Genomic DNA, 27,366 nt, shown 5'->3' on the forward strand with positions numbered 1-27,366 from the left:
CCAGGAAGATCCCACATGGTACCTAGCAACTAAGCCCGTGCGCCACAACTGCTGAGCCTGCGCTCTAGAGCCCGTGAGCCACAACTACTGAGGCCTGTGTGCCTAGAGCCTGTGCTCTGCAACAAAAGAAGCCACTGCAATGAGAAGCCCGTGAACTGCAATGAAGAGTAGCCCCCGTGTGCTGCAACTAGAGAAAGCCCACGTGCAGCAATGAAGACCCAACACAGCCATAAATAAATAAATTTATTAAAAAGATAAAAATAAAAATCTCTTCCCCAACACTTCCTTTAATAATTTAAAGAGGGACTTCCCTGGTGGCGCAGTGGTTATGAATCCGCCTGCCAATGCAGGGGACGCAGGTTCAATCCTTGGTCCGGGAAGATCCCACATGCCATGGAGCAGCCAAGCCTGTGTGCCATAACTACTGAGCCAGCGCGCTAGAGCCCACAAGCCACAACTACTGAGCCCCCATGCCACAACTACTGAAGCCCACGTGCCTAGAGCCCACGCTCCACAACAAGAGAAGCTACCGCAATGAGAAGCCCATGCACCTCAACAAAGAGTAGCCCCCTCTCGCTGCAACTAAAGAAAGCCTGCGTGCAGCAACTAAGACCCAACACAGCCAAAAATAAAATTTTAAAGTAATAATAATAATTTAAGGAAAGATGTTGCAAACAACTATCATTTCCAGCCAAAGATTAGAACTACATGTATTTTCAGGAAAGAAAGTAATAAGTAATTGTCAATGATTATACTGGCAAATAATTTGGCAATGTGCATCAAAGGCCTTAAAAATGTACATATCATTTATTCTAGGAATTTTATTTCCAGAAATACATCTAAGAAAATATTTAAGGATATTTACCTCAGAGTTTGGTATAAGAGTGAAAAACTCTGAAAACAATCTAAATGTACAACAATAGAGGATGGATTAAGTAAATTGTGTCTATTTACATAATATGCAGATATCAAAAATGATGTAGAAATATATTTCAACAGAAAGTTGTATATAAAATTCAGTTCAGTGAACAATGTATGTTATAAAATAGCACTGGCACAATACAATTCTTGTAAAAAAAAAAAAGTGTAAATAGAAAAGTCTGAAGGTGCATACTAAAATAAAAATAGTATTTTACCTCTGGGTAGTGGTACCACAAGATTTTTTTCCTTTTCTGCATTTTCTAAATTTTCTATAATGAGATATTGTTTTGTTTATTAATTTGTTATAAGTATTATTTATATACAAGCATTACATACATAATAATTTTTTGGTTATACATCTGTATTAGTGTATAAATATGTATCTATTATATGCTAGGCATTGCACTGTTCTAGGTGCAGGGGAAACAGCTATGAAGGATACAGACAAAGTCCCTGCTCTCAGAACTTACAGAATTTATGTTCCAGAGGAGCCTGGTAGAGAGTGACAATAAACAAATAGACAAGTGAATGAAAAAGATAATTGAATGAATGAAATAGACAAGTGAATGAAAAAGATAATTTTACTTAGTGATAAGTTCTATGAAAAAATTAAACAGGATGTTGTTATTGGGTGAGAAGGTGCAACTCTAGCTAGAAGGATCAGGAAAGGCCTCTCAGAGGTGGCTTTGGAGCTGAGAGGTAAATAATAGGAAAGAGGAAGCAGGTGAAGACGTGGGAGAAGAGCACGCCCACAGATACAGCATGAAATACAAAGGCTCTGAGACAGAAGTAGTTTGTTGGGTTTGACACACACAAAAGGGGCCAGTATGGAGGAGGGAGGGGGGAGGACAGACTGAAGATGAAGACAGGGGTCTGCTACTGTAGGCCATGTTAAAGAGTTTGGACTGTATTCTAATAAAGGGAGACCACTGGAGGGTTTTAAGCATGTGAGTGATGTAATCTGAACTATGCTTTAGAAAGATCACTCTGGCTGCTGTGTGCAGAGTGGACTTTAGGAGGCAAGAAGACAAAGAAGGATATCAATAAAGAAGCTCTTGTAGTAGTCCAAAGGCCTGGACTAGGGTGAGATTGGAAGAGATGGCTAGAAATGGTCAGATTCTAGGTGTATTCTGGAAGGATAGGTGAGCGAATTTGTTAAAAGACTAGATGCGGTGTGGGGGAGAAAGGGATCCAGGATGAACCCTTAGGTTTAAGTATGAACAAAATGGGGACTTTCTTTTGAATTTATGGATTAAAAACCTTCAGAAGGCAGAAGAAAAGAATGGGCACCTGATTTTGCCCTCACTCCCTAAATTTCCACTATTTTCCTCCTGATTAACATTTTTTACCTTCTAAAAGTTTTTTCTCCCTACAAAATAAGATTGCCTTATATTACCAAGAAATAAACAAAACCAAAAATGTTGATAACTGTAAAGTATGAAGTATTTATTCCTCTTAAGGGAGCCTTTCTGCTCAGCTAGGGACACTAGCTTAGTACAGTTGCCTGGAAGAGATGATATGGCCAGAACTTAAGAAGAAATACCTATAGTACTGATAATTGTGCACAGGGCAGAGATGGACCCATGACTCGGCATGGATCCACATCCTTATCAAAAATATTTACTGGTCAGTAAGCTAACATTTATATTAATAAAAGAAAAAGTCGGACTTCCCTGGTGGCATAGTGGTTAAGAATCCGCCTGCCAATGCAGGGGACACAGGTTTGATCCCTGGTCTGGGAAGATTCCACATGCCACAGAGCAACTAAGCCCACACACCACAACTACTGAGCCTGTGCTCTAGGGCCCGCGTGCGGCAACTACTGAGCCCACGTGCTGCAACTACTGAAGCCTGCACACCTAGAGCCCATGGTCCGCAACAAGAGAAGGCACTGCAGTGAGAAGCCTGCGCACGGCAACAAAGAGTAGCCCCTGCTCGCCACAACTAGAGAAAGCCCATGCTCAGTAACGAAGACCCAACGCAGCCAAAAAATAAAAAAAAAAGTCAATTATGTAAATCTTGCCCTTAGGTCCTCTTCCTTCTTTCCTTTCCCACACTGTCCAAGAGGAATTAATAAGAAAAAAAAAACAAACTACAATGTAACCATGATCTCATAAGACCTCATTTTCATACACAGTAAAGACTTACGCTGTTACCTTGACTTCCTGCCAGTAGGGCCCCCCACGGGTGAACATGAAGTAACTGTACATCTGATCCTTCCTCTGGATTATATCCGTGTCCTCCCTGATATTCACCATCCAAGGTCGACCATCCCCACGGACACGAAGATACAGAGTGTTGAACTGGGACCAATCGTAAAACCTCTTCCTCTCAAAAGGGCCCTAAGGTATAGAAAGGAAAGTTAATTTCACCTCATTTTCCACTATTAGCAAAATGTGAGTCATCACCTTTTACAGCATCAAAAGGATCAACAAGCCATTTTTCTGCTTTTTTCTGCTTCCTACCACGGTAAGGAGGCAGATAAATCTGGTGATTCTTATTTTAGTACAAAATACTGACCTAGTTAAATGTTTCTAAGGTAATGTTCAAGACCTGATTGGCCCAGGACAGTGTTTACATGGGGTAGACACTCACTTGTGTCACTGAACAGAAATGAATTACTGTATGTACTTTCTTTCCCAGGGCCTAGGAAGCAATGGCTTCTGACTGGGCCATTTTATGACAACTGCCCTCCCATAAATCAGAAAACTATGAAAGACCTCAAGTTTTAAAACTGGTATTTTTTTGACAACACCTACCATCCATTGAAAATATACATTAATCACTCTGCATGCATAATTTAATCCTCATAACAGCCCTGAGATAGGCACTATCATTGTACTCCATTTTATAGATGAAGAAACTGAGCACTCAACCAGTGGTAGGTCCAGTGCTATTTAACTCCAAAATCTATGTTCTTAACAACTACCTAAATTGTCTCTGAAAGTAGAACGTAGTGTTAATTTCCAAAGGTGTTTGTTTACAGCAATCTCAGAGCTAATCGGATTTCAAGAATAACAGTGCTTAGATACGAACTATTACTAGTCATGTAATTTTAGACAGGCTACTAAATCTCCTCAAGCCTGTTTCCTCAGCTGTAAAACTGGGATGGTTATACCTTACAAGATTGATGTGGGGAATAAAAGGGATAATGTATATAAAGTAATTAGCACAAGGACTGGCAGGGTAACTTAATAAATGTTACTGACTACTTTCATTATTCCACAGTACATCATAGAATTATTTTCTACTGTGGGCTGACCAAATCCATTCTGTGGATTTTCAGGGCCTGAAAAACAAAATCTTGTACACATAGTTTATTACCTCTGAAAGAACATGAACCTTTCTTTTTCATCATTATCTGGAGAGAGGGAGCCTAATACTATTCCTATTTGCCTTTCTCCTTAAAACACCATAACCAAGGGACTTCCCTGGTGGTCCAGTGGCTAAGACTCCGCAATCCCAGTGCAGGGGGCCCAGGTTCGATCCCTGGTCAGGGAACTAGATCCTGCATGCAGCAACTAAGAGTTCTCATACTGCAACTAAAGATCCCACATGCCGCAACAAAGATCCCGCTTGCCGCAACTAAGACCTGGCACAGCATGCATGCATGCATGCATGAATGAATAAGTAAATATTAAAAAAAAAAAAAGGGCACCACACCAAGCAAACACCCATGGGCTGTGGCCACAGCCGGGCACGGGAACCTGTCCAGAGCAGCCCTGAAACACCTGATCAGCATTGCAAAAAGCAACAGGCTGGTGGCAAGACAAAGGAGCTGACCTAAGTAGCCTTGGAAAATGGTGTTCTGACTGGAAACCAAAAGGCTAAAGACAAAAGAAACTATACATAAACATTGTACTGTAGTTGGTAAAGTTGTTTCTCACAGGGTTATAGGTTAGAAATTCTGAAACTGCTTTATTTATTTATTTAATTTCCGGCTGCATTGGGTCTTCGCCGCTGTGTGCAGGCTTTCTCTAGTTGCGGCGAGCGGGGGCTACTCTTCGTTGCGGTGCACGGGCTTCTCACTGCAGTGGCTTCTCCTGTTGCGGAGCACAGGCTCTAGGCGTGCAGGCTTCAGTAGTTGCGGCACGCAGGCTCAGTAGTTGTGGCTCACAGGCTCTAGGGCGCAGGCTCAGTAGTTGTTGCACACAGGCTTAGTTGCTCTGTGGCATGTGGCATCTTCCTGAACCAGGGCTCGAACCCGTGTCCCCTGCATTGGCAGGCAGATTCTTAACCGCTGTGCCACGAGGGAAGCCCTGAAACTGCTTTACATGTACTCTTGGGTCGAATTAATAAATGTATAGTAAGTGGCGGGAGACAGGCTTCACACCGTTACAGAAGTTATCAATAAACAAGAGGGAGGAAGCTAGAATAAATCATGTGGTACCGGATTAGAGTCAAAGCATCAGTATGAACTCATACTTAGCTTAATATAGATATAGAAATAGTTACAGATGTGTGTTTCCATGAGTTGGTATGCATACATATATTTCCTAGCTGTGTCCACTGAGAGGTCCTAGAAATAGTGTCAGTCCAGAAGCAACAAGCATACTCAGCATCCAGATCTTGGTTTCCAACTCCATCTTCCAAAAAAAAAAGAACCAGGGCTCCTTTGAGAAATGGCTAATTCTAGGGTTGGAACAGAGGAAATACAAGATGAGCTTACAGCACCTCGTAGTGCCAAAAAGTGCTCAAAAACACAAAAGGATGGGGGCATGTCAAAGGGACACGGCCAACCTGAAAGAGCTCCCAGTGACCAAAGCTGGAACAATCTGAGCAACAAAATAAATAACATAGTATTGGATTATAACCCAAAGTGTGAGTCCATACTAAATGACTGTATAAATAAATAAATGTGGGAGAAGAAACAAATCTTCCTTTCTGAAAAATCCCAAATAATTTATGTAAATACCACCCCTTCCAGGAGCTAGAACTTAATCCCACACTCTACCCCATGCCTTGAATGCAGGGTACACTTAGTGACTTGTTTCCAAAGAACAGAATATGGAGGGAAAAAAAAAAAAAGTAACTTAACAATGGAGTAATCTGGCAAATACTACCTTGAACAGGTGATCAAGGTTAACACATCAGTGATAAGTCATGCTACTAGCATGTACCCTAATACGATGAGAAGGGTACTTCAACTCTGTGCTGTTCTTCCTAAAAACCCAGAAAACCCAAGTCTAACCAGGAGGAAAAAAAATCAGAAAATCCCAAATTGAGGATCATTCTGCAAAATACCTGACCAGTATTTCTCAAATCCTCATGAAAAATAAGGAAAGACTAAGAAATAAGGAAAGACTAAGTAACAGACTAAGGAGACATGACAACTGGATGTAATGTAATGTATCCTGGCTGGGATACTGAAACAGAATAAAAGATATTATGGAAAAACTGGTGAGATCCAAATAGAGTCTGGAACTAGTTAACAGTAACGCAGCAATGTTGGCTTCTCAGTTGTGGCAAATGTACCAAGTGATGTAAGATGGTAACAACTGGAGAAGCTGGGTGAGGGACACACAGGAACTCTCAGTACCATCTTTGCAATTTTTCTGTAATACCAAAAATATTCTAAAATTTAAAAGTTTACGTTAAAAAAAAAAACGAAAACCCCGGCTGACCCTACTTCCACTCTAAGGAACCCCCAGCCATTAGAGGGTCTACGGCCTATGTTAGAGGAGATGTAAATCTCCCCAGATCATCGTTTAAATATGTAACCTCTCAGGGCTCCTCAAACATAAGCATGCCCCACCCTGGCCCCAAGTGATGCCCAGAAACATGTAACCTCTCTTCAGGAACCACTTCCCCCTTGTGCTTATGAAACTTTACACTTGTGCCCAGCAGTTATTTAACCCCATACACAAGATGAGATGCCAGCTGTTTTCATTTACAGAAAAAAAGCTGTCTGCTATAGTTCATGCTACAATGAAGTTCACCTCAGTTCACTAGAAAACTGCAGCTCCTGGGTCTCACGTACCGTTGGAATCTTGGATATCATTGCACAGTATCCACTTCGGCCACTCTCCCCATCCTGGGGTGCCTCAGAGCTCAGAGTTCCATACAGCAGTGCACTTTGGTTACTCCTGCCCATTTTCAGGAACACTTCACTTCTGCCACCAATCGTCTTATCAGAAGTCACTATCCACTTATCCAAATCTTCTTTGCCGCGGAACTGCCAGACAACCTTGGCTTGTTCCATCAAGACCTCATGCAGAGGGCGGCCTTCAGGCCCTATCCAATGATTCACAATATCATCCTTCAAACGCCTAAAATGGTCCTTTATTTCTTCTTTAATTGCTTTATCAAAACTAACTTCAGGCTTGTCCTCAGGAGAAGTTATATCCAAATCAACTTCTCTCTGGTGATGTCCTTCCAAATTCCCTTCAGTCTTCCTCTGAGAAGAGGCTTTGCCAGGAGCAGCCACTGGTTTCTCAAGACTGCTGGAACAATAATCTGCAAAGCGAGTACTCAAAAATGGACAAGAGGCAACACTTGGCTTCGGGCATTTTCTGAGAATATAAGTGCCATTCAGCAATTTATGAACCAAAGCCATGATTAAAAGAAAATCAAAATGTAAATTTTTCCCTGGCCTACCAGGGAAAGAAGCTTCAGTAAATAGCCCAATTCCACCTATAATAAAAGAGACAGTGAAGAGTTACCAGTATAGCCAATGAATGCATCATAATTTCAAATTCAACATGGATCATGTACTATGAAATTCATGAACTTATTTTCTAATTCTATGAACACTTACCCAGGGCCTACTATGAGCAGAAGAATGTTTACACTGTACATAATACATCCCACTGCCTTGTGAAAAAATGCCAAGATGAACAGAAACACAGGCCCCTTCATGGAGTTAATGATCAACCCCCAAATAATTCAAGTATGTGCTTCAAAAGGTTGTCAATTTTAAAGCAAATTTTTATGCCAGATTTTTAAAGAAATAATTGGTTCCTAAAATAAAATATTCAACTGTCAGTAATTCACTCCAGGATCTAGGCTAACCAACATTTTAGCACTTCATCTATAAAAAGAAGAGACTACAGTTCACATTGTATATGGAGTCAGAGGCCTGGACTTCACACCTAGAACTGTTTACCCTCAGGTAAAGCAGTTGATCTTTTGAGGCCATTTCCTCGGGGGAATGGATGTGCTAACACCTCCCCTACCTACCTTAAGGGATTCTTCTATAGATCAGATGGAATAATGGCTATAAAAGGTTTCTCTGATCCAGTAAGTCTGACAAGATCCCCAAGATTCTTCATGTCTAAGAAGCTCCTAGTCTAAGGCCCACACTTTGAGTAACAAGGCTCTATCAGCCACTATCTGATCTCCTCAAAGACAGAACCTAAACAATAGTAGCAATAATACCATTACATTTAAATGCCATTCTTAGTATTTTTAAGTCACCCTGACAAATATCTCATTTAATCCACATAAGCCTCCTGTAAGACAAGTCAGGTAGTTATCTCCTTTCACAAGGAACTAGACACCAACAGGTGAAGTAACTTGCCTAAGATTACAATGCTAATCAGTATGGAAGCTAGCACTAGAACCCTGGCCTTAAATCCTTCCATTAGTTACTGCTGCCTCTCCCTATGTTAACCATTAGTAATATAACTTCCATAGCTCTACTGAAATAACAACTTTGCTCTTGCAGCAACTTTCAATGACTGCTGGCAGGAAGTGCTGCAAGAACCAGGAAGGCTAAAGAGTTCCCTCTCCTACTTATTCCAGCTACCCCAAAAATGAAATAAAATACAGAATGCTGACTTCATCATCTTTCTCCTTTGTCTTTCTCTCACCAGAGACCAGGAGAGAGAAAAATCAAAAACAAAAAATCACCCACTAGTCAGAACACAGTACTGAGTGAGAAACTAGATGGAATGCTGAAAACTTAAAAAAAAAAAAAAAAGCTTCAAAAATGCCCAAATTCAACAATTCAGCTCAGTCGCCTGAGAGTCTACATCAAAATGGCACCCAGACCACTCTATCTACAACACAGGACCGGTCATCTTTCCAGACTGCCCCTCCTCCCTCACTCCCCACATCAGGTGGCTCACCACCTTCTCTCTCCTAAATCACTGCACTCCAGGCTTGCACCCAGACCTCCACCTTATCCCACCACTCAGCATCTAGAGGGCCTAATACACAAAACTGATTGTTTTCTCTGATTAAAACTCTTCAGAGGGGGTTTCCCTGGTGGCGCAGTGGTTGGAAGTCCGCCTGCCGATGCAGGGGACACGGGTTCGTGCCCCGGTCTGGGAAGATCCCACATGCCGCGGAGTGGCTGGGCCCGTGAGCCATGGCTGCTGAGCCTGTGCTTCCGGAGCCTGTGCTCCACAACGGGAGAGGCCACAACAGTGAGAGGCCCGCGTACTGCAAAAAAATAAAAAAACTCTTCAGAGGCTCTCATGATCTTCAGAATAAAACTCGACTTTCTCCATGGGGTCTGTAAGACCCCTCCAGATCTGGCCTCTGCTCATTTCTCCAATCTCCCCTCTAATCACATCCTACTCTGCTCTAACCACAGAGAACACCTGTGGTCTAACAAGTGCCACCTAGTACCCCCTTTCTGGGCTTCATGCCTTGGCAGATTGCTGCTCCTAGGCCAAAAATGCCCTCTACCGATTTCTGCTGGCTGATTTATCCTTTGGGACTCAGCTTAGGCATCCATTACCTCCTCCAAGAACCCTTAATTACTCAACTCCACCAAGACCTTTTGATGTGTTGCATCCTGGGCTTACACTTTCCCTGCTACAGTTTATTGACAGTTCCCTTGTCAGTCTCCCCTGCCAGACTGGAAGTGTCTTGAGGGGAGAGACTATCTTCATTGTGGTACTTCCAGCAACCAGGATGGTGCCAGACATGCAGGAGGCTTCTAATATTTGTTGAACAAATAATATCTCCACATTTCTCCACCACTACCACCACTGTCTTGGTTCAGGGTTTTATTGTTTCTTACCAGAACTACTGAAATTCCCCTAACAAAGGGCTTCTCAAATGTTAAAGTGCCTATGAATCATCTGGGAATTTTGTTAAAGTGCAGATTCTGATTTAGTAGGTGTAGGATGGGGCCTGACATTCTTTATTTCTAACGAGCCACCAGGTGTTGCCCTTAAAGTTGGCACTGAGAACACCCTTTAGGATTCAGTAAGGTCCTAACTCAGATCTCCTCCTTCTCTCCCAATCCAACCTTTGCCTGGCAACAAAGGGGATTTTTCTAAATATGATGGCACTCCCCTTATTCAGCAATTCCCTCCAGAAATTCAAACTCCTAAAATGGTACACAAGGCCCTCCAAAATGTGCCCAACTCCCTGGCCTAACTTCTCCTCACTTCCATGGGCAATAAATACCCTCAGCTCTATTAATTATACTAACTATAATCATGTCTGAACACACACACAAAAAAACATTGCTCAAAAACCACAGAAGTGAGGCTTCCCTGGTGGCGCAGTGGTTGAGAGTCCGCCTGCCAATGCAGGGGACACGGGTTCGTGCCCCGGTCCTGGAAGATCCCACATGCCGCGGAGCGGCTGGGCCCGTGAGCCATAGCCACTGAGCCTGCGCGTCCGGAGCCTGTGCTCCGCAACAGGAGAGGCCACAACAGTGAGAGGCCCGCGTACCACAAAAAAAAAAAAAAAAAAAAACCACAAAAGTGACCAAACATTCTACTATCCTGGCTACTATGAGTGACTGCCATACACTGACCAGTCATAGCATTAGCCTCACTCTAGATAGATAAGATTCTCTCCTAATTATAGAATTGCCTCCACCTCCTCAATACTTTCCCCTAAATCACCTAACACAAACCTAAGTCCAACAATAAATCCCTTCTAACACACTCTTACTGAGAAGCCCCATGGTTTCCCATGGCATGTGTTCTTTCTCACTACAAGAGTAATAAGCCTAACTTCAACTACAAGCATGTTCCTAGTGGCCTCTGATTTGAGGGCACTGACATTGCTCTTCCTCCATATTCTTATGAGAACCTATGCATACATCTCACAGCCCTTACAAACTATTAGAATCTTGCTTTTTTTTCTGTCTACCTAACTAGCCTGACTTTAATTCTGGACTATGGCTTAAACATAACTGATACACAATGTTTGCTAAAATAAATGAAAACCGTGCAAACAGTATGTTTTCACATGGACTAAAAAATAGAAGGGAACCAGGAAAAATAACAACAGTTGATCTCACGTCCTGGAATCATAGGTAATATCTAAATTTCCCTCACTGACTTCTTTAAATGATTTTACCTCTACATATGCAGGAATTTGGAAAATAAATGATAAGCCTATAAAATGGAATTTGTACAATCATAAACACGATTTTCGTTAACACCATGCTTAGGCTACACTACTGAGTGGCAAATAAGGAGGAATCAAAATGCATATACACTAACATTACAACTATAAAAACGTACGCACAAAAAGATTTGGGGGTAAAAAAGAAGAAAACGGCTTAAAGTCGTGTGTAGGATGATGGGATTATAAGTAATATTATTCACCCTATTTTCCAACCCCTCAGTAGTGCTATCACTTCTCTAATAATATAACTTTAATTATGTTTTGTTTCATACTTTTACCAATAAACACAAAGTCAAAATCATTAACTGGATGATCCCGGGCGGAAGTTGGTGAGTTTTCAGAGCAACGTAACCCACGCAGCTGAGAGCAGTATTAGTGAAGATTGTACATCCAGAGTTTACTATGTGCCAGAAACTGTCCTGGGTGTATTTTCGTTAACTCCTCACAACAACCGTGAGAAAGGGACTATTATTATTCCACTTACTGAGCAAATTAAATTACTCCCGGTCATACAACTAGTAAGTGGCAAAACCAACCCTAGAGCCCCGGTGTTTAGTCAGGGAGCAGTCGGGACCGTGTCACAGCCCCCTCACCCCTCACCTGCTAGGGCCGTGGGGCCCTCACAAGCCCCGGTCGCTCCAACTCCCGACTGGCGTTCACTCGCCTCCCCTGCCGACGCCTCAGAGTGACTTCCGCCCGAGCCCGGCTTTTCCCGACCGTGTTCTCCACGTCTCTGTAGGGCCGTCTGCTTTTCCAGGCCGGCGGGAAACCAGGCCTGATGACACGAGTTCCGGCCGGGTGCAGAGGCCGGGGAAGAGTAATGAGGCTACCGGACCCCGGCGAACTGAGGTTTTTGGTCGACTAGCTTCCCAAAAGTCTCCCCCACCCACACTCCCCCTATCTCTTCTGCCCTGTGTGAGAAAGTGGGGCGAATATAGAGAAGCTGTTCGCCTCTCCTTCCTGCATTCCGCCTTCAGACTGCAAACTCCATCCCGTATCTTTCAAGTAGGACCCAGATATTGCTAACATCCTTCGCCCCCAAGGAGCCAGGGTCCACTCGTGCTCCATCCCACCATAGCCGCCCAAGAGCTGTACACGGCCTCAGAGGACTGGTTCTGCTGGAATTGCCCCCGCGGAATCTCTGGAGACCCAGCACAAACTTGGACAGCAAACCGTCCTACCCTCCCTTCCCCAATCCAGCCCCGTGGGGTCGCCCACTCCGCAGGGTTTCGATTGTATCTTGAGCACACCTCTGTTTGAGCACTTTCAACATTGTAGCTTAATTATTGATTCACTTCTCACTTCCTCCGCCACGCTGTGAGCTTCTTGGGTCCAGAAGGTGCTCTTCTTCCTGTCCCCAGCACCTAGCATAATGCTAGCAGGAATTAAGTGCTCAGCATGAATTTGAATGAATTGTAACCGCTGGCACTTAACACCGTTCTCCAGGGTTCCAAGACCTCACCAAATACAATTGCCTTTTCCACGTTTCCTCCATCACCCTTTTCCACACCATCACCTCTTCCTTCTTTAAATTCTGCTTTGACTTCACTAGACTCTATACTTGCCTGGTTCTCCTACCTCCTTGAACCTTTTCTAGCTGCCTACTTTACTGACTCTTCTTTCTCCTCCCACAACCTTAAATGCGGGTTCTCTCCAAAGCCCAGCAGACTATGGCCTTCCTCTTTTCTAGTTTCAGATATGAGTTATCTGCAGACAATCAGATAATCTCTTCCCCTAACCACCAGTATATATTTCCAGTTTCTTGATAGCAGTTTCAGTTGTGGGATATACCACTAGCATCTCAAATGTGATTTGTTTAAAACAGAACGTATCACATTTACCCATATTAACTCCTCTTCTCATCCTCCCTGTTTCTGTAAATGCCTACATCCTTCTAAGCTGAAGATTCTTGGCTATCCTTGGCTTCTCTCCTTGAAACCTCCTCTCACTGACCTTAAATCCTGTTTGTTTGTTCTGTTTTGTTTTGTTGCCGTCTTTGATATTTCACTCCTTCTTTCCAAATCAAGTGAAACCCCAATAGTTATTGACCTATGCAATTTACATTCAATCTGCTTCTGGACACAACAGTTTGTCTATTTTCATTTAAAAATCACCCAGAGATAAACATAAAATTCCTTTGGCCTCCAGATGTGCCACTGCATCAATTCTAAACCCTCCATAATCTCCTAATCCATCTATACTACTCATACTTATCCTCAATTTCTCATCTGTATGGCCAGGACACTCAAGCTCTCTGCACAGACCCTACCACAAGTCCCTGCTTCACTCACATGACTATCCAATCCTCTTAAGTATAGGGTTAATTAGCCCCTGGTAACTGATGAGCCCCACCTGACATCAACCCCACCCACCCACCCACCCCCACCCCGCCCCAGTCAATGGTAGCCTCCTTCTCCCCCCAACTATCAAAGATTGTTGCTATGTTCTGTCTGCCGCCCTTGGTGGGGTGTCACTCCAGGACCTTTTGCTTCAGACCTCCTATCCAATAATCCCTTGATGTCTCTGTCACTGTTTCCAGGCTCTTTCTTCTCTTTGGAGCTGGGCCTGTGGGGTGCAGCCCACCATCATCCCAGGTGTTACCTGCCTAAACCACACTCATTCCTCCTCATAATGGAGTTAATGTTTTCTCTGCTCAGTATTCCTCTTTTCCGCATCCCACACGTTTGATCTCAAGTGTCTACATGACTTCCCCATCCCCATGCCCTGACTTCAGCTGACTGTTCCACTGGTAGAAACCTGGTCAGTGCTGGGCCAATCGGTTATTACCAGGGACTTTCTGAACTAAAACTGGAAAAAAGAGCTTTTAACCCCTGGTGGTTCCAGTGGAGCTCCTGAGCAGCCTGGGGATATTGTGAAGAAAATTGGTTTATGGAAAGAGAAATAAAATCAAGGTGCTAAGAGAGACAGAAATGGAAGGATAAAAGAAGATCCAGTCAGCATGTATATTGCTAGTTCTAGAGGCCCAGCTGCATGGTTGTTTAGTCTTTTCCTTGACTTCTAAGCACCAATACATTTTTTTACCTAAATTTATCTGAGTTGGGTTTCTATCACTTGCAACCAATAGGTCTTAATTGATACATAGAATCCACCTTTTAAGAACACACCTTAAATTCCATGTTCTCCTTAAAAACTTGCCCTAATGCCTCCATCTCAAAATGATTGCTCTCCTTCTGACATCCTATAATATTTATTCTTTATGCTGTAACACTGGCAATTACTTGTGTTCAAGTGAAAACTAGATTACAAACATGACTAAACTGCTTTTTCATTGTTTTACGTATACAAGACTTTTCAACAGAGAGTGAGACCCTTGAAGGTAGTGATTTTTGTCATATACGTTAAAATATATATGACAGTAACCTGCACAAATTTAGACAGAATGGGCACTGCCTCAAGAGGCCAAACAGAAGACAAATTTCATGAAAACATTTTAGAAGGGCTGTAGTGACACAGTCAAGCAAAGAATATTGTAATAGGGCAAGAGGCAAATATGATTCAGCAATTTCACCTCTTGATGGAGTCCTTTCAGAGTTTGAGGCAAAGGAAATAAATGATTTCAGAAAAAGAGATTACCTGGTGGGAGTTTGAGGTCATCTGTAACCCTACAGATCCAGGGTTAGTTCCCTGCTTTGCTAATCCAGGAACTCGATTTTATCTGTTTACTCAGAGGATTACTTTATGACAAGCAACTTCATAGGAGGAGAAATGACAAACCAGAATGTCCATTTATTAATTGACAACAGAAAATGGGTCTGATTTGAGACCCAAGACCACCTACCCAGGACAGTCCCTCCTGGTGGGGAAACCCACCCTCCAGGCCAGACACAGACCAGTGGGTGAGGAGGGTCACATAATTAGAAACAGCTGGCAGTGCTCAAGCAAACTGTCCTTTAAACAACAGGTATTGTCTATTCTTCCTTTGGGGATATTTCTATCTGCTGTTCTGAGACCAGACATTTTATGACGCCACTTTAATCAGTATATAAACACAGACATGTTCTTTTTCCGTGGCTCTTGTCTTAGTTGACTCCAGGTAGGTAAACCCCAATCCATCCCCCACCAGTATATGAGCAGCGACAATCCCTTCAGACTGAGGTGATTTTATCCTCCTTTACAATTACAATCACAATCCAGGTGGCTCTATCACTGTCCCTTCCTGACTTAGATTTGGGAAAGATCCGCTGTGTCTGCCACAGCATTACATATCTCCTCAACCTGAATTGCTTTTGCTTAAACCTAGGAGAAAATTTATTTTTCACTTGCCAGGGTGCAAGATTTGGACAGACTTAATAGCTTCAGTTTCTGATTGACATTTCCTAACTGGTAGTTGTTTTCTGGAGTTGAGCCCTAAGAGGGAAACTACTCATTGCTTCCTGATATTTGTTCTTCCTTTGTTTCATTGTAATAGAATATTTAGCTGGGCCCATAAGTAAAGTTTACATTTCCCATTTGCAGCTACCAATGGAAGTGGGAATGTTATGTGATAGTGGCTAAGAGCTTTCCTTAAAAAAGTTGACAGGTGGGGGCTTCCCTGGTGGCGCAGTGGTTGAGAGTCCGCCTGCTGATACAGGGGATGCAGGTTCGTGGCCCGGTCTGGGAAGATCCCACATGCCACAGAGCGGCTGGGCCCGTGAGCCATGGCCGCTGGGCCTGCGCGTCCAGAGCCTGTGCTCCGCTATGGGAGAGGCCACAACAGTGAGAGGCCCGCGTACTGCAAAAAAAAAAAAAAAGTTGACAGGTGTCCTCTCCATCCTTCCCCTTTGTTTTCATATTACTGCTTAGAACCTGTCATGACAGAACCCCATCCTGGACCAGGAGGATGAGGGCAAGCTCCTGCAGAAGTAGTAGAAAGCTAGAAGGAGCCTGGGACCTTGAGGACTTTGTGAATCAGAGCAGCCAAAGCAGCCCTGGATCGCCTATATCTGGACTCTAACATGAAAAGTAAGCTTTTTTTTTTTCCTATTAACACTGCTAATTAGAGTTTATCATCCACAGGTGACTCTAATCCTAAATAATGTATCCCACTTTGTACCACTATCTGTAAGTGTACAGCTTGACCAATTTTGGGTCATGTTTCTTTTTTAGTAAAAGTAACACATCCAGATAACTAATAAGGACCTACTGTGTAGCACAGGGAACTCTACTCATTACTCTGGAATGGCCTATATAGGAAAAGAATCTTAAAAAGAGTGGATATATGTATCTGTATAACAGATTCACTTTGCTGTACACCTGAAACTAACACAACATTGTAAATCAGTTATACCCCAATAAAGATTTTAAAAAAACCAACACACACACATACCCCCAGGGACTTCCCTGGCCATCCAGTGGTTAGGACTCCACGCTTCCATTGCAGTGGGCGCGGGTTCCATCCTTTGTCAGGAAACTAAGATCTCGCACAAGAGTGTGGCCAACAACAAACAACGATGACAACACATCCAGGTAGACCCAACAGGAAAGACAGACAAATAGGCAGGGACTTCCTAAACTCACTGAACTTTCTGTGATGATGGAAATGTCCCCTATCAACGCTGTCCAATATGGTAGACCTCAACCGCATGTGGCTGTTAAACCCTTGAAATGAGGAATTGAATTTTTAGTTTTATTTATTTTAATTACGTTTAAATAGCTGCATGTGGCTAGTGGCTGCGAAATGGGACAGTGTGGTCCTAGATAATGGTGCAAGAACCCTGAATTATTCCTGAATGGGTCAGCATGTGAAAGCCAGAGATTACTAAACATCATATGGGAAATATATAACTCAAGTATAAATTTTGTCACAGATTAAACCATCAGAAGAGTCAGGTAATACTGGTTTGGGTGGTTTCAACCAGTAGGGCATTATTCTGCATTTTCTCTCCCCCATCCCCTAAATGTGGGCTTCCTCAAGATTTAGTACTTAAGCTTTTCTTTTTTAAATAAATTTATTTATTTTTGGCTGTGTTGGGTCCTCATTGCTGCGCGCGGGCTTTCTCTAGTTGCAGCGACCGGGGGCTACTCTTCGTTGAGGTGCGCAGGTTTCTCATTGTGGTGGCTTCTCTTGTTGCAGAGCACGGGCTCTAGGCGCACGGGTTTCAGTAGTTGTGGCACGCGGGCTTCAGTAGTTGTGGCACACGGGTTCTAGAGCTCAGGCTCAGTAGTTGTGGCGCACGGGCTTAGTTGCTCCGTGGCATGTGGGATCCTCCCGGACCAGGGCTCAAAACCATGTCCCCTGCATTGGCAGGCGAGTTCTCAACCACTGTGCCACCAGGGAAGCCAAAAAACTAGCTATTATTGTTGAACTCTGGGACAGTGCTTAACAAGTCCACAGTCTAGTGCATGGCATGGGGTCAAATAAAAAATGGCAGCACAGAGTGAGAGGAATTATAGTAGAGGGAGTTACTAGGTACAGGGTGGCCCAAAGAAGGGTATGATGGGCCAGGCACCGAACCTAACACTTTTGAGGCAATTTCTCTTTTAATTCTCACAACATCCTATGAAGTAGGTACTAATATTATGCCTATTTCACAGGTGAGAAAACTGAATCTAACAGATGTTAAATAACTTGCTAGTCACAGGCTTGTCATAGCTGGTGAAGTGGTGGAACTGGGATTCAAACTATGTTTGTTGGCTCTCTCCAGGATACATGCCCATTATCCACTACTCTGTATCATATCTGCTCATCTGAGTCATGGAGTAGTTCCTAGAGGAAACTGAGCTGAGTACTAAAGGATAAAGCACTTAACAGACAGATGAGAAGGGAAAAGGCAATCCAGGTGAGGCAGCATGCATGTCCAAATGCACGGGGTTATGAAAGAGATCATGTATCTGAAAAAAGGAGTTCTGTTTGGCAGAATGCTGACAATTTCCAGGGACTAAATTCACACACAGAGTCAAGCCTAGGGCCAGACGTTTACCATATCATGTCTCTTACATCTTACCACAATCTTACAAGACAAATGTTATTTCCCTCTGATACCTCTTAAGAGAATGAAGCTCAGAGAGGTTAGGTGACTTGAACAAGTTCACAGAAGCAGGGAAGTGGTAGAACTGGCCTCTGAATGTAGGTCCTATATCTCTATGCACTCCTTTGGATCATAGGGTATAGTGAGGGCAGAGGGAAAAGGAAGCAATAGAGCAGTTTCTCAATTATTTTTTTTACTGTGACCCACAGTAAGAAATGTAATTTATTATGACCCAATACATACATACATATTAATATGGTGGAATTTTCCAGGGCCCACAAACATCCAGTTCTTCTATCCCTCTGGGCATATTGGAGGATTATATTTCTCTGCCTCCTGGCAATTAGGCAGTCATATGACTACTTCTGGCTAGTGAATTATGAGCAGAAGTGACACTTACCAATTTCTGGCCAAAACATTTCATTTCAGGTTCAAGACCATCCAATGTTCTCTTCCCCACCACAGTGATTGTGAAAGCATGTACTGAGCTGGATGTACCACAGAATTGAAACACCCTGCATTGCTCTTTTTTTGTTTTGTTTTTTTGACTGCACCGCGCAGCATGTGGGATCTTAGTTCCCCAACCAGGGATCGAACCTGTGACCCCTGCAGTGCAAGCACGGAGTCCTAACCACTGGACCACCAGGGAATTCCCCACCCTTAATTGCTAATCCAACAAGAAGAGGACAGCTGCCCTAGAGCATTTCTGAGATTCACAGTAGACTTTGCATGAGCGAAAAATAAGCTTTGCTGTGTTAAGCCACAGAGATTTGGGTGTTATTTGTTACTGCAGCAAAAGCTATCCTAGCCTCACTTATGTAATATATAAACAAAACATAATACTTGAATAATCTAAGTAATACACTCTCATAGTTTCAATTCTATATATTACACTTTTTTAAATGTTACATGTGACCCACTAAATTGATTTCATGACTTGCAAACAGGTCACCACTCATAGTATGAAAAACATTTTTGAAGAGTGGTCTGGGCCAGACAGCATCACAAATCATATTTCACACCAAGCCCAAGAGTTTGAACTCTATCCTGTAGACAAAGGGGTGCTCATTGAAAGGAGAAATACAAATAAGATATGACTTTTAAAAATGTTCTCTAAGAACAAGTCATAATGGCTTTAAGAGATGGATGATGGTGTAGAGGCTGAGGAAAAAGGTAAGGAGACTAACATAACGTAAGTCAGGGCGGTAGCAGTGGGCATGGATGAAGAAGATAGTGAGATGTACTAAGGAGGTAGAGTCAGAAGGCTTAGGAAGTGTTTGAGGGAGGTATGAGGAAAGATACCAGGAAGCAGTTTTGGATAACTGGGTGGACAGTGACCCCATCAATTAGTAGAGTGAGTAAAAGGGGAGGAACAGGTTTAAAGATAAGGATAAGGAGGGTAGTTTACACACGTTAATCCGAGGCACTTGTGGGTTACCTGGTAGGGGGTATGCAGTAAGCCTGTTGACATATATGGAGACCTGGAGAGCAGAATCAGCTGATTATACAGTGTTGGGAATTATATTAGCAGAGTGGAGTTCAAGCCTAAGTGAATACCCATTCATTCATTGGTTCATTTGTTTAGTATGTTGTTTGAGCGCTAATATGTGCCAGACATCATGCTGGGCAATGGGCCAGATACAACAGAGTTTGCAGATCGACAAGAGAAAAGGGCCTAACATGGAAAACCAACACTTAAGGGACGAAGCCTGAGAAAGAGTGGTCAGAGAAGCAAGAGTAGAACCTACACAAAGAGGCAATCACATAAGCCAAGGGAGTCAAGAGAGGAGTCATCAACAGTGTCAAATGATACAGAGAAGTCAAACAAGGTAAGAACCTAGAAGGAACAATGGATTTGGTAGTATTTAATGATGTGGGCATGAGGGGCAATTTTTTTTCCCAGGATCAGGGGTAAAGAACAGACAGAGGGGACTTCCCTGGTGGTCCAGTGGTTAAGACTCTGAGCTTCCAACAAAGGGGGCAGGGGTTTGATCCCTGGTCGGGGAACTAAGATCCTGCATGCCACATGGTGCAGCCTATATAAATAAATAAATAAATAGTCATCCCTGTAAATTTGTTTTTTAGAAAAAGAATAGATGGAAGATGAGAGCATTCGACTATGACCATGGCCTATATTTTCAGAAGCATGGCTCTTATAGCGAGCCTCTGTTATTGATCGCTAAGCAGCATTTCCTCTCCTTCCAGTACTGTGTCCCCAAATATTGTTTGGAAAACCACTCCTCCTCCATTCTCAGCCACATGATTTGGGTGGGATTAACTCCAAATCCAGCTCCAAGGGTTGCCCTAACTGGCTCAATCCAATCAGCACAGCCCAACCCTTGGTCCCAGGGATTGGTTCAGAAATTGACAACTAATTCAGTCAGTGCCAAGGAGTACTGTGGCCTTCTAGGAAGAAACAGCTTCCTCTCTCTTCCCTGGAGGTTCCTCAGTGAGATCCTCTATCTTTCCCTGGGTAAGGTGGTGGGAGGATTTGAGCTATTTTGCAACCATGAAGAGAGAACTTAAAACTGCCAGGGGTGAATGGGATGGGACACCAAGGATTAAAGTAGAGCGAAGAACACAAAGGGACTAGGCTCCTTCAGACATCATTTGAGCTACTGCATAAAGTGTTGCTTAAAGCCAGACATGCTTCTGGACTTTTCAGTCACATGAGCCAATAGATGCTTTGGTTTAAACCAATGTGTATTGAGTTTTCTGTCACTTGCAGCCAAAAGCATCCTAAGTGATGGGGTTGTGAGGAAGAAAATAGAACATAATTATAACCAGAGGAGACATAAGGTCAAAGAATTTTTACTTTTCAGACAAAAGAGATGTGTTAAAAGGAAGGATCCAGCAGAAAAAGAGAGCTTGAAGACACAGGAAAGGGCAATAATAAATAGAATAATGGTTCAGAAAAATAGAAGTAGCAGAATATAAGGCATAGGAGGAGATTTAGACAGAAGGGAATGCCCACCAGTACCCGGGACAAACTAGGCACTCAATATTTGTCAAGTGAGGATGTTAATTATTTGGAATCTTCCGAAAACTCCTACATATTGACAGACAATTTGTTTATATAAGTCTGCATTCTTCTGCATTTAAATCTTCCTGAGTCATTGTCAGAGGGTCACTCTAATTTCAGCACATGATAATACACATGTGCCGCTTATTTCAGGAAATATCAGGGATAAAAATAGTCCCTGATCTTGAACCCCTAATGTAATTTTTGGGCTTCTCTGTGTCGAGACCAGTGTTTTTCAAGATGAGACCATCCCCGGACTTTCCTGGTGGTCCAGTGACTAAGACTCCATGCTCCCAATGCAGGGGGCCCAGGTTCGATCCCTGGTCAGGGAACTAGCTCGCACATTCTGCAACTAAAGATCCCGTGTGCCTCAACGAAGGTCCCGCATGCGGCAACTAAGACCCGGTGCAGCCAAATAAATAAATAAACAAATAAATAAATAAAATGAGACCATCCCATACTCTTGAGGAAATCACCATGGGTATCTGTTAAAAATGCAAATTCCTTGGTCTCACCTACTGAAACAGACTGTGCATTTTAATAAGCTCCTAGCTGCTTCTCAGTAAAGTTCAAGAATGCTGTACTAGATTGTCTTGTTCACCTTTGTTTCCTCAGCACCTGGTTCAGTGCCTGGCACAGAGCAGGTGCTCAATTGAATGCTTTTTGTTGTTGTTTTTGTTTCTGTTTCTGTTTTTAACTGAGCAGCTTCGGGATCTTAGTTCCCTGACCAGAAATTTAACCCACACCCCCTGCCGTGGAAGTGCAGAGTCCCGAACACTGGACTGCCAGCGAAGTCCCTTATAAAAGTAATTTTAAAGATATAAGGTTATCCCTGTGGCAGCATCCCTTTCACTTCCTGGCACTCTGACATGCTTTTCCTGAGTGCTTTTTTGAGTACAGAGGACACTTCAGGTTATGTGTGTATCAAGTGCACACAGCATCTGTTATGTGTGCTGAGGTAGGAAAAGGTTATGAACCATGGAGCTATACTGAGAGAGTCCAGAGAGAGAGCTGACTTTCAACATCTTAAAATCAATTCTCAGTCACCAGGAGGGAACAATTAAATACAAAAAAACCCACAGGTTTCCCATTTAATAAGTGTTCAACATGTACAGCATATACAACTTAGTCATGGAGCTCAGGCCTATGGGGATAGACATTACCTTGTAGTTACACGCAGCATTTTCTCAGACTCCTTTGTGCCACCTCGGCCTGGCAATCAAGCCAGTCTAACACTACTGGGAGAGGTCACATTACAAGATAATACATGTTGCCCAATCCTGTTTTTGGGGTGTGTTTACATGTGCTCCCCCAAAGGTCTGGAACAATACACACCAAACTGGTCTTAAGAGTTAAGGAGAGGGGGCTTCCCTGGTGGCGCAGTGGTTAAGCATCCACCTGCTAATGCAGGGGACAGGGGTTCGAGCCCTGGTCCGGGAAGACCCCACATACCGCCGTGAAACTAAGCCTGTGCGCCACAACTACTGAGCTTGTGCTCTAGCGCCCGCGAGCCACAACTACTGGAGCCCGTGCTCTGCAATAGGAGAAGCCACCGCAGTGAGAAGCCTGCGCACTGCAATGAAGAGTGGCCCCCACTCACTGCAACTAGAGTAAAGCCTGTGAGCAGCAACAAAGACCCAACACAGCCATAAATAAATAAATAAATAATTTTTTTGAAAAAAAGAGTTAAGGAGAGGGACTTCCCTGGTGGTCCAGTGGTTAAGAATCTGCCTTCCAATGCAGGGGATGCAGGTTCGATCCCCGGTCAGGGAACTAAGATCCCACATGCTGTGGGGCAACTAAGCCTCACATCACAACTACTGAGCTCATATGCTCTGGAGCCCATTCACCACAACTAGAGAGAAGCCCACGCACCACAACTAAGACAGAACACAGGCAAATCAATCAATCAATATTTAAAAAAAAAAGAGTTAAGGAGAGAAGGAGAATGAGGATGAGGGCTACCTTTTTACTTTATACACTTCGGTATTTGGATTTCTTATTCACAACGGGCATATATTAATTTTTCACTTGAAAAATAAATTCAAAATATCTGAGAGTGACTGAAACACACCCCACATTCCCCCCAACTAATTAAATTACACTTTACTCAAAGGATTAACTTAGAAATGTGTGTCACTCGGTGTTGCAAAAATATTTTTTGAATGAATAAAGAGCCTTGAGGAGACACTGAAAGAAACCGTGGCTTTAAGCTCTGTCCTCAACACACCAGGGGTTTGCCTTCTTCCTTTCCTTTTGATTTCATCTGTTCCTCTTTATTTCCCCTTCTCCCTTTCTCCCTTCTTCTCCTTCTTCTTCCTCTTCCAAAAAATAAATAGCACCTGCATGAGAGCAGTCAGTAGGAAAATATGATTCTATTCACACACTGGGGCATTAGGGCATGATTTGGGGCTGAAAGAGAAAGTCATCCAGTCTAAGGCAAAGTAAGAAAAACAGGGAGAAAGAGGAAGGGCCATGCATGAAAAGCATGGTGTTATGCTGAGGGAACACAGAGCTCACAGTCCCCAGGCTGTCATCTCTTCTCTCCCCTTGAAGTCTGGCTGCTCAGTTCATCACTGAAAAGTGCTCAGGCTCTGGTGAACCAGTCCCTGCTAACCAAAGACAGAGAGAATGATTTATAGGATTGATCAACAGTTTATTATGAAAAGTATATTTGTCAAGAATATTTGTTTCAGCCAAATATACTTGAAAAGTATATTTGTCAAGAATATTTGTGTCTAAAAAGGAAAAGCCTTTTTAGATTAGGGGGCTGCTTGGAGTTCAGGGCCTTCAGAGCAGATGGATATGGAGGGTGTTAAGTGATATTTTCTCCAAACTGGGGAAATCTGGAATGTCACCCACTCTTGGACTCCCAGGAGAGTATGACCAGGCTGATGGACAGGGCATGCTAGCTGCTCAAGGCCCCTCCAGCCTACAGCACTGGAGACGTATTAGAAGACTCTCCCTTCCCTATCCCGCCTCTGGCTACTGTGTTTCTCCTTTCTTGCCCCGTCTTGACCACCTTTACTATCTTGCCCCTCCATATGTTTTACACTAAAATTATTTCCACTGTGCTGGTCCCTTACTGCTTTGAGTAAACAAGCTGAAGGTGCTTGTCTACCAGACCAGGGAGAGGCACCAAATTGCTGACGATGGTTAAGAGTGCTACTCTGGGGCTTCCCCGGTGGCACAGTGGTTAAGAATCCGCCTGCCAATGCAGGAGACATGGGTTCGAGTCCTGATCCGGGAAGATCCCACATGCCGCGGAGCAACTAAGCCCATGCACCACAACTACTGAGCTGGCGCTCTAGAGCCCGTGAGCCACAACTACTGAGCCCGTGTGCCACAACTACTGAAGCCCGCACGCCTAGAGCCCGTAGCTCAATGAAGAGTAGCCCCCACTCACTGCAACTAGAGAAAGCCTGCACACAGTAACAAAGACCCAACGCAGCCAAAAATAAATATATATTTTAAAAAATAACAAATGCTGGAGAGGGGCAGAGAAAAGGGAACCCTCCTACACTGTTGGTGAGAATGTAACTCGGTGCAACCACTATGAAGAACAGTCTGGAGGTTCCTCAACAAACTAAAAATATTGCCATATGATCCAGCAATCCCAATCCTGGGCATATGTCTGGACAAAACTCTAATTTGAAAAGATACATGCACCCCTATGTTCACAGCAGCACTATTCACAATAGCCAAGACATGGAAACAACCTAAATGTCCATCGACAGATGTAGGGATAAAGAAGATGTGGTATATGAATATGATGGAATATTACTCAGCCATAAAAAAGAATGAAATAATGCCATTTGCAGCAACATGGACCTAGAGATTATCATACTAAGTGAAGTAAGTCTGAAAGAGAAAGACAAATACCACAGGATATCACTTATATGTGGAATCTAAAATATGATACAATTGAACTTATTTACGAAACAGAGATAGACTCACAGACATAGAAAACAAACTTATGGTTACCAAAGAGGAAAGGGGGTGGGGGAGGGATAAATTAGGAGTTTGGGAGTAGCAGACACAAACTACTATATATCAAATAGATAAACAAAGTCCTACTGTATAGCACAGGGAACTATATTCAATATCCTTAATAAACTATAATGGAAAAGAATATGAAAAAATATATATATTTAAAACTCAATTTGCTATATACCAGAAACTAACACAACATTATAAATCAACTATATTTCAAAAAATATATATGGGAGGCATAATAATTATAAGGATAGTGAAATTGGGTTCTGTTACTGAAAGCCAAGTGTGAAAGCCAGAGGGCCTCCTTAACAGCATATGAAGAGGTCTTCAACACCTGCAGTGGGACGGCAGGGAAAGCTGAGGTCCCAGATAATCATCAGAATAGTTTAAGCTCCAATAAGGTTAAACTCCCAAGCAATGCAGGTCAGCTAAGGGCCCTAGTTAGGAAATAATGAGATCATGACACATGGAATGGGGATATCTGATTGATGTTCCTGAAGATCTTGAATTTCCAGATTCTCCTGAACCCTCTGAACCTAAAGAAATGACCCACCATTTCACACTTCCCTCTTTCTTGTAGACAGTACAGAAGCCTGTACCCTGTAAGACTGCATGTACCCTCCTCGAAATCTGCTTGTGTCTCCCTCCTGGATACTCGGCCGATAACCGGGTTAAAGCACCATATAACCTAGCAAAGGACATATTGGGACTGATAAAGGAGCAAAGGGACTACCCAAAGGAGCTGCAAGAACTAGCCAAGCATGTAAGGGCAGGAACTGGGAGAGAAGCAAGGGACTGGATTCTGAGGGTGCTTGATCAGGGGACCAGGTTGTAAAATTGGGTTAGGGAGAGTTTATTGATTTGGGAGCACTCTCCTAAGATACAGAATTTATCATTCTGCCAAGGACCCCAGGAAATGGTACAAATTTGTTACTAGAATGGCTCTCAGAAGCACAGAAAACTTTACAGCCCACATGAGGTAAAAAATGCCAGAGTTGCTAAGACAGATGGCGTAGGAGGAGATTTTAAAAACTCAGAGAAGTCAGCATGAGGTGGATGTACTATACAAGGTCAGAAATCCCACAGACTGATTATTTTCTGTGGGAAGGCCAAAGAGGATACTGCATTCACCAAGGCCATAAGGAATATGACAGTAAGAGGTGCACCAGCATCACTAAAAGTTCAGTGGTGGTTTTCCTATTTGGGCCAGGACTGACAGTATGAGAGGCTGTTAGAAAACTGGGCTAACTAACAGCAAGGGGGCAATAGGGTCTTGAAACAAGAGGCCAGGTGGCAACACTTAACTGCCAGAAGCCAGGTAGATGCAATTATTATAATGAGTGGAAAGGTCAGAATGACAGCCACAGAAGTCTGAGCCTCAGAGAATTATGGAGATGTTTAACAGAATATAACATCCTCAAGGGCAAAACAGATAGGCAGACAACGAGGGTACTCCTCAATTTTCAATCAGAAGAAATTAAGGTTGTGTGATCAGGGGGCTGAGGGCAGTTGCCCCAATGGAAAGTGATCATCCTTTGCCCACTTTCAGATCTGGGTCAATTTTCAGACCCTGAATTCATTAAGAGATGGTCTGGTCACCAAAAGGAGGACCCTGCAACACCATGGCAAATACACACAGTAATGATTTCTGTGTCCTTCTCTCAAAGTTCACATACATACATGTATTACTATTTTCAAATATATTTTTAGATATAGTTGTAAGGAACAGAATACAAGTTCATTTAAAATGGTTAATGAATACATAGTAATTTTTTGGCATATAAACAACAGAAATTTATTTTTCACAGTTTTGGAAGCTGGAAGTCTAAGATCAGGTTGCCAGCATGTTTGGGTTCTGGTGAAGACCCTCTTTGGGTACAGACTGCTATCTTTTTGCAGTGTCCTCACATGGCATAAGTGGTGGGAAAGCTCTCTGGGGTCTCTTTGATAGGGCACTAATCTCATTAATGAGGATTCCACCCTTATAACCTAATCACTTCCCAAAGGCCCCACCTCTTAACACCATCACATTGGGGATTAAGAATGCATAGTAATTTTTGTCATATTGCATTTTCTCAGAAACAACAGATGTTAAAAATATCTCTTTTGGGCTTCCCTGGTGGCGCAGTGGTTCAGAAT

General features: G+C 43.0%; 1 protein-coding gene and 1 non-coding gene across 11 annotated transcripts in view; both read right to left on the bottom strand.

The window, feature by feature from the left end:
* Positions 1–27,366, bottom strand: part of NDUFAF1 (NADH:ubiquinone oxidoreductase complex assembly factor 1) — a 65,839-nt gene that overhangs the window by 35,739 nt on the left and 2,734 nt on the right. For 4 of the 10 annotated variants that reach the window (XM_073800758.1, XM_073800759.1, XM_073800761.1 and 1 more), the window contains 2 exons: positions 6,902–7,554; positions 3,070–3,263 (listed from right to left, as the gene is read on the bottom strand). In XM_073800758.1, the coding sequence (XP_073656859.1) occupies positions 3,070–3,263; positions 6,902–7,554 (847 nt within the window). Of the gene's footprint in view, positions 1–3,069; positions 3,264–6,901; positions 7,555–11,841; positions 12,022–27,366 lie in introns of those variants that run through there. The other 6 variants (XM_033851503.2, XM_073800757.1, XM_073800762.1 and 3 more) reach the window with 3 other exon arrangements.
* On the bottom strand, positions 18,786–18,858 carry TRNAA-UGC (transfer RNA alanine (anticodon UGC)). Its single transcript has one exon. It is a non-coding gene; the product is annotated as a tRNA-Ala (tRNA).

The sequence above is a fragment of the Tursiops truncatus genome, chromosome 2, assembly GCF_011762595.2.
Source record: "Tursiops truncatus isolate mTurTru1 chromosome 2, mTurTru1.mat.Y, whole genome shotgun sequence".
In the NCBI taxonomy this organism is placed as follows: Eukaryota; Metazoa; Chordata; class Mammalia; order Artiodactyla; family Delphinidae; genus Tursiops; species Tursiops truncatus.